Raw genomic sequence first — 8401 nt, 5'->3', positions numbered from 1 at the left:
TAGTTTTAAATTTAAATAGGTTTGTTTATATATTAAAATATAAAATAGTGAAATCAATATATTTTAATAAAATATAAAGTAAGAACATATATTTGAAAACATATAAAGTAAAACAAAATGTTTATAATTTATAAGATTAGTTCATACAAAAATCAAGGTTCAAACACAAATGTCAAATTGAAATTACGACCAAACATAAGAGAAAAAAGTCAAAAAGGTTTAGCCAAAAAGGTTTTAATTGGGAAGGGTAAATGATGTCATTTCTTTAAAATAATAAAGTTAAAGATGGAACAAAAGTTAGGAAGCTACTAGCTTATTTTGAAACGCTACCTTAGATAGCGTTCAAAAATAAGCTCTTATTTTAAGCTACTAACTTATTTTAGAAACATTACCAAACAAAGCTTATAGCTTATTAGTAGCTTAAAATAAGCTATAAGCTCCTAAATAAGCTCTGCCAAACACAGCCTTCGAGCTTATAGCTTTTAAGTTTTCAGCTACTTTTCAGCTTTCAGCTACCTTTTCAGCTAGGTTTGCCAAACATAGCCTTCAGCTCTTGAGAGGATCTTTCTATGACCTACTGAAGTACAAAGAGACATAGTAGTTTAAAATAAGCTATAAACTTTGTCAAACAGAGCCTCACACTCGGAAGATGTATACCCGATTCATCTTTCTATGACCTATTGAAGTACAAAGAGATAACAACGCCTTTACCGAGGCTCGAACCATCCTTCCACATGGGGTGCAACTAGACCACAAGGTCATTGGCCCCATCGGATATTATTATTATTATTATTATTATTATTGTTATTGTTATTGTTATATATATATATATTTTTTAAAAAAACATGTAACTTCGTCCGACCATTTCATTGTTGTCAATTTTACCCTTCCCACTTCTTCACGTAATCACGTCTTGCTAGTTGCTACCATCCGATCATCTCCCGCCATTTTCGTTTCGTATATACACTTGTATCTATATTTATATATATGTACATTCTGTAGAAGCAACCGCAAAAGAGTTGTGCCTTGAGAGACGGATTAAAGAGCATTTCCGGCGACAGTGTTTCTGGACGGGACAGGGATTGTTTGATTGAGCACCAACATATCCAACACAACTACTTCTACTGTATTCACTACCAACCCTCTCTTACTAGTTAATTTCTAAGCGTCGCCCGAATTCATTATGTTTTCATCATATACATATGGTTTATCTGCAATATCTAGACTTGCGTGTTTATACATATGAGCATTTTTCATGAGAAGAAGAATTGCGTATGCTTTATTGACAGGGTTTAGGGTTTAAAGGTCTTTTTTTTTTTTTTTTGAGGGCTGGGGGAATTATAGAGCAGTAAATACTGTCAAGTTGTCTTCACTACACCTCTGTTACCATTTTAAATGGGTGGTCACCAGATTGAACAGGTCGTGGGTGCAACATTGATTCTTTGGACTGAAAACAATTGACAAAGTATAGAACAGATATTAACTTGAATCATGAAGTTCTTATTTTGATGATGAAGAATAGTAATATGTTCATAGATTTTGTTAACCTCTTTTTATTGGTTTACAGGGTTTTGACTTGTGAATTGTGATGACTCCAAGGAATGCTTGATTTTTGTGCTATTTTCGGATATTTTATCAGTTTAATAATCTTCATTAACTATCCCTCTATAAGTGGACCTTAATTACAACAGAGTGATTAGCACTTGTAAATGATTTAATTTTAACGCCAAGAGGCTGATGAGGCTTTCCATGCAATGTTTGTTTTTATTGTGAGCAATATTGCTATTTGTTTTGTTGCACACTCTCAAACGCCTTAGCACATTTGCTTTTCTGGAGAATGAGACTTTTCACTTAGTTTCAACCAGTGAGGACAATAATTTCCAAAGAGTTTACCTAAAGAAATGCATTTATCTACCACTTCTGTTTGTGATTACTCATCTCCACAGATGGAAGGGGATAACATAATCTAATTTGAATTTTTGCTTTATTTTTCAGTCATGGAGACAGTTAAATTTAGTTTGAACCTGCTTGTTGACCCCAAGTGCCATAGAGTTCTGTTTGCTGAAGTTGAGAATGACTTTGTAGATTTCCTCTTGAGCCTACTCTCTATGCCACTTGGCACTATTACTAATCTCCTTTCTAGTGAAGCTATGATTGGTTCCATTGGGAACATATACCACAGTATTGAGAACATAGATGGAGCTTATATGCTGTCAAATCAAAGCAAGATCATAGTCCTGAAAACAAGGAAAGATAAAATATCAGCCAGAAATTTCTATGGTTGTCAGACTTGCCGAAATGTGTCTAATAAGTATGGGGAAAGATGCTCACTTTACAATTGGTGCGGGACGCTCATGACTAAGGAAATCACATATGTTGGTCATGTTAATGTCTGTGCAAGAGGATATGTTCAAGGCTTAGTGACCTACATGGTCACTGATGATCTTTCCACCACACCAATGTCAGCAACCACAGGAATCTCAGTGCTGAAAAAGTTCAAGGCCTCAAAGTTTGATGCCCTTGAAGAGAGGGTGGTTGAGTTTACGATTCTTGATGTGGTAAGGAATTCTGGTTTTACTTTAGCCTTTAGTAGAGAGCGATTGAGTCAATCTAGTGTTATGTTGTGTTATTCCTCCTCCTGTTGTGGTTCACTGACTGAATCATTGAGGAGGCTGTAATTATTGTGAATGAATTGTACTGTTGTCTTGTTTTGGGCTTGAGCTAGAATATAAGTATGCGACTGCTGTCACGCTATGTCATTGCAGTAAGCATATATGAAGCAAAACAAAATATGCAAATATGCAATTAGATGTAACATAAAATAAGGGCAGGTGTTTCTCATTGCTCCAGCCACCTATTCATAACTTAAAAAATCCATGACTACATACTTTTGGATATAAAATCAGCTTCTAATGATAAAATGATTTATTATTGTTATGGCTAAATTGTAAGATTCATCACTAAAGGAAAAGATGAGAGTAATAACTATTTTCTCATCATGTGATCTTAAGAAAGTGTAAAATGTTCATTTTCTTATGAATTAGGAGCTCGATTTTTTGGAGGCATCTCTGAAGTCAAAGGAAGTTCTCACTGATGTGTTTCTACGGAAGCAATGGCCATTAACTGTAGGTGGAACACCTGCAATGGGTAAGAGAGGCTGCTTGCTTATAATATCTGGAAGTCGATGTTTTTAATACTTTTGATACAAGCAGCATGAATGATGTTAATATTGCTCACATACAAGTGCAATAGATCTTTGTAGATGTTATATCCACTGATGTTAAAAACAAAGCTACTACTAATACTAATTCTTCTTATTGGGATACAATAATGTGTAGCCACTGCCTCATTTTATCCATGGACTAGTAAATTTAACTCAAGAAACTAAATAATTCAGAATAGCTTAACAGTGTTGGAATCATAGGCAGGACTCAAAGACTTATGAGCTACAAAAAATGAAAAAGTTCAACTATTTATCTCATGGCCTTTGATCAATGAAACTTATGACAGAATTTTATTAGGACAGTTCACTTTATCTCATTCTACTGTCCGTCTCTCATTTCTCCCCCTTGAGCTTTCTTCACTCTTGTCTCTAGATAAATATGCAAACCGCTTTTTACCTTTTCTTTTCTTATTGTCTTCACTTTCTGTTTAACTTATTATACATGGAAACAACATGGCTGTTGTATGTATATGCCCAGATTTGACTCCACTGAAGTGCACTTGTGCACTGCAGTCTTAACAACCAGTAATTATATGCCTCTGAGTTGGCTCAATTCATTTGGCTAACTAAATCGTTATTTACACTTTTAAGCCTACATGGAGTAAAGACAAATGGATGAGGACCTTTTTTTCCACTATGAGACCACCTCACTGAATATTCTCTGGGTTCTTTGCCAGAAATAACAGTCTCCCTCTCTTTCTTCTTCCCTACTCCACCTGCTTCATAGCTTGGAAGCTCCATTAATGGCTTCCAACAGAGGTCAAATGATTGTTATACATGCATTATGACATCAAATAGTGGAATTCTTGGTTTGGCTTGGCTTAGCTCAAAAAGTCCTGTAGTTTCCACATTTGGGTTTCCATGTTAAAACCCTTGTCTCATTATATTATTTACATAATCAAGCTTATCCTATGGTTTTATGTTGGGACCATAGGATTAATTTACGCCAGCAATATTCATGTTATGATTTATTATTATTATTATCATTATCATTATTATTATTATTATTATTATTATTATTATTATTATAATTTCATATTGCTTTTTATTGATTGTTCTGTTGTATATACCTGCCACTTGATATTACAATAACAACAAAAAGTGTTCTCATGTGTGTTGCCCCACCCCCCCCCACCCCCCCAATTTTTGGAATTCATGTAACTTCATGTTTATGCATTTTGTTTTGAAGTTATGATTACTAATTTAACATATGAGCTTTTGGCTTCTTCTCTTCTTTTTCCCCACATTTAGTTTTTGGGTTCAAACCAAAAAATTGAACAAATTGGGAACTCTTGATTAGGTATTCTTGGATTTTTCAATATTTAACAACCTTTCTTTACTACTGAATCTTTGACAGGAAAGAGTATTGCTTTGAAGCTTCTTGTTGATACCAGAGCTGATAAAGTTCTGTTTGCTGAAGCCGGAAAAGACTTTGTTGATTTCCTTTGCCATCTCCTTTTACTCCCACTTGGAAATGTTATTAGGAAGCTTACCACTTGTGTCCCAGAGAAAACCGTGGTGGGCTGTATTGGAAATGTACACCAAAGTTATAAAAATCTTGCTGAAGATTATATGCTGCCTAATAAAAGAAAGGATGCATTGTTGAACCCTGATGTGTCAAAGGTCTTTTGTAGCGTTCCACTCTTGTGGTCCACTAATTCTGGTTCTGCTTACCCCAACAGGTTATATGCTTGTTCAAGCCGCAGTCACGAATACTTTACAGATGAGTGTGGCTATCCTTGTCCTTCTTGCCACAACCCAATGAAGGAAGTTGTGGAATCTCGTATTTCAAATGTTTCAAATGATGAAAAAGGTTATGTTAAGGGATTGGCACGCTATATGGTAACTGATGATTTGTGTATTACACCATTGTCTCTGGTATCCTGCATCCCTGTGTTGAATATGTGGAGTGCTGAACATCCTGCTAAGCTCAAAGGAAAACTCGTCGAGTTTGGTGTTGAAGAGGTAAGGAAGTGTATTTATTTTTCAAAGCCACCTACATACTTAACTCATTTACCCATCCATCTACTATGAAAAAGCAGGTATGTAGTTTTCTTCCTTGCCATATATTGTGTAGAGGTGACATAACTACTAGAGTATCCGGCCAATTAGTTCACCAAAATCTTATTCTTGAGTCGTGATGTCTTTCATTGTTAACACGCATCATTAGTGGATAGAAGTAAAATTTCTCTAGCTGTTTAAGACGGAAGGGAAGCATCCGTCCATACATGGATTTTCACTTCCCCACAATAATGTTAATAGAGTGAGTTTAAAGTCATGGATACCTTCCTTCCATACTTTGCATGATCTAGGAGTATAGTCTAATTAGTAAATGCAGTGGTGTTTTTTCTTTTGATTTCAGGCTTTGAAATTATTGAAGGCTTGCCTGTGGAGCAAGATGGCTCTCAGTGATGTGTTTCTTGTTAAGGATGAGGTCAACAATTTTAGAAATCATCAGTAGGCCCCCCGACCTTATTGTGATTGATTCTGGTCTTCTGACATGGATTCCACTTTCTTCTTCTTCTTCTTCTTCTTCTCTTCTTCTTTTCTTTCTTTATTTTGTGTGCATTTTAGAACTTTGAAGTGCTCCCTATGTAATCGAATCATCAACTTCTACTTCTTCCAAACTTGGTTTCAATATGCTTCTTCTATCACAATAAACTTCCTGGCATGGGTCTACGCATGCTTCGGCTCTTCTTCCAATTTTCTTTTAGGATAAAGTTTTGTTTGGGAAAAAGGTCCAAGAAGCTTGTAAATTTTATCTGAAAAAGTTAATTAGCACCCTAAACTTTAAAAAGTGTAATTACACCCTTTAACATGTTATAGTGAGGTAATGAAGTCCAAAAATCGGTAAATGGCCTGCTATTACAGGTCATTAGGATTCCGATATCAATTCTATCATTTCCGGTGACAGTTCGATGGCTGAATCATTGCTAGTTGTCGTTTACCATAGAAGGTGACACGGTTCAGCCGTCGTCAAGCGCCGAAGATGATAAAAGGGTTTAATTGACTTTTTATATAAAGTTTAGATGCTTATTTGACCTTTTTCTTTCATTAGTATTTTTTTTTGATTACTACTGATTCCACCTTTCACTGCTGCTGGTGAGTCTCGACCTCTAGTCTTTCTTTCCAAACTTTACTCATGTGACCAATTGAGCCGTCGATGTGGGCTAAAACTTATAATACTTAACTAGATAGGAAGATTATAGTTTAATGAATTCAAGCTTAATATTTTATATTACAGATTAGACATCTGGTGGGTATGAATGAACATCCCCCACCCATCCTGATCTTTTGCCTCTAATCCATCCATCTTATTATATATATAAAGGACTTTATACTAGCTTCTTACTGATTTCCTTTTACTGATGTCATTAAACTTAGGAGTTGGATTTCGATCTTGGACTGTTAGTTGTCTCAAGTCTAAGTCTGTTCTTACTAATATTTTAATTTCTTCCTTCAAAACAAACTGCACTGAGCTTCATTCACAGAATTCAAAGAGCTAGCCTAGCTAAATCTGGTTGGTTATTGGTATTTTGCATGCATATTCATGTCCTCTTAGCTAGCTAGCATGGTTTAATTTTGTTGAAAAGTTTATTTCTTGCGGGCGGGCGTACAAAGAAGTTTTTTTTTTTTTGAAAACAAACTTCAGTAGATTATAGCAAAGCTAAAATAGAGTCAGGTGGGATAGAATCCCAGTACAGCGAAGTTGCCTGTGTAAAGGCTGCAGTAGCAAGAGTATGAGCAGCCCGATTAGCTGTTCTAGAAACTAATCTAACAGAACAAGAATTAAAAGATGACATAATAGTCCTAGAAGCATCGATAGATGTTAGAAATAATCTATGGCTCAAATTTCTTTGAGACTATGTCACCATCCACCTAGCGACGTAGCATGCTTGCTTCATTCTTACATGATCTCCGAACATTGAGGATCTCCTTGCAATTGCCGCAAGATTCGCATGCTTTAGTGTATAAATAGTTGTCACTCTTTTGTTTGTAATTGCATCTCAATTTTATCAATTCATCAATTGAATTCCTTTCTCCCTTTTGTCTCTTTCTCACGTAGGCAACATATATATTATATATATTATATATATTATATTCTTACTCTTGCATTTCAATTGAGAGTTCAATATATATTTATTCCATATTCTCATTTATCGTGTTATTATATTATTCCCTATTATTCAACTTCTATAATTCTCAATTTTCGATTATTCGCTTTCGCATTATTCCGCTATATTCCTAACAATAGAGATAGCAACATAAGAAAAGATATCAACACGATCGGAGCTTAGCAGGGACTGAAGATTGGAATAGTCAGTGTATAACTTCACAGAAGTAACACCACGATCCTTGATCCAAGATAACACCTCCTTGCAAGCCATGGATTCAGCCATAAGTGGGGAATAACAATCCGACAAAGGTCCACTGTGAGCAGCTAGAAAAAGTCCTTCCGGTAAGTAGAGGACCGCACCAACGGTGGCTCTCTTGGACGCCGAATGGTATCCTGCGTCGAAATAGCAGTGTGCGGACTGCCCTCCTGAAGGTGCTGCAATAGGAGCGGATTCTGCACCAGCTGGAGCCGTCAAGACCTGGGCTGAAGCAGATGTGGAGCGGAGCTGGCGCCATGCAGAAGCCATATTCTAATAAATAATTTGGAAAATTTTAATTGGCCTGGTGTGGCAGGAAAGACTGTACGTGAGCTTCAAGCTTCTCATTGATGCCATACACCAATTATATTTAAAAATCACTTAATTTTATTTTTGGTCCTAAATTTATAAGTGATAACTCATTTTTAGTAGTTTTTTTTTATTTTTTTTATTTTTTTTATTTTTTTATAAATATTCATATTTGGTCCTAGTATTATTGTGGCACTGTAGTAATTTGGTCTTCTAGTTAGCTCAGTTTCCGCATGATAGTTGTACGGTAACACGTTGATTGTACATATAAACAATATTAGAAAATAGAATGGAATAGTAGAGAGAAAAGTAGAACACAAGATATAGAACTCAAGAATTCAACCACCTCACTTCATTAAGCCTTCAATATGAATATATATACATCCAAACAACTCTTCATATCATTCAACATAAATAATGGAATAAATATAAGGCAAATGAAATGGCTTGTGATAATGGCCATAATAATAATATTTATAACACTCTCTTTGGCCAT

The 8401-nt window shown here is 35.4% G+C and overlaps 1 protein-coding gene across 1 annotated transcript; it reads left to right on the top strand.

The window, feature by feature from the left end:
• Nucleotides 1–1010: 1010 nt before the first annotated feature.
• Nucleotides 1011–5896, top strand: LOC116014338. Its single transcript, XM_031254376.1, has 5 exons — nt 1011–1126; nt 1996–2558; nt 3045–3147; nt 4581–5188; nt 5586–5896. The coding sequence occupies exons 2-5, from the start codon at nt 1998–2000 to the stop codon at nt 5682–5684; spliced, it is 1371 nt and encodes a 456-aa protein (XP_031110236.1). The 5' UTR covers nt 1011–1126; nt 1996–1997; the 3' UTR covers nt 5685–5896.
• Nucleotides 5897–8401: the final 2505 nt, after the last annotated feature.

This window comes from Ipomoea triloba, chromosome 3 (genome assembly GCF_003576645.1).
Source record: "Ipomoea triloba cultivar NCNSP0323 chromosome 3, ASM357664v1".
Lineage (NCBI taxonomy): Eukaryota > Viridiplantae > Streptophyta > Magnoliopsida > Solanales > Convolvulaceae > Ipomoea > Ipomoea triloba.
This window is presented reverse-complemented; position numbering and strand designations above follow the sequence as displayed.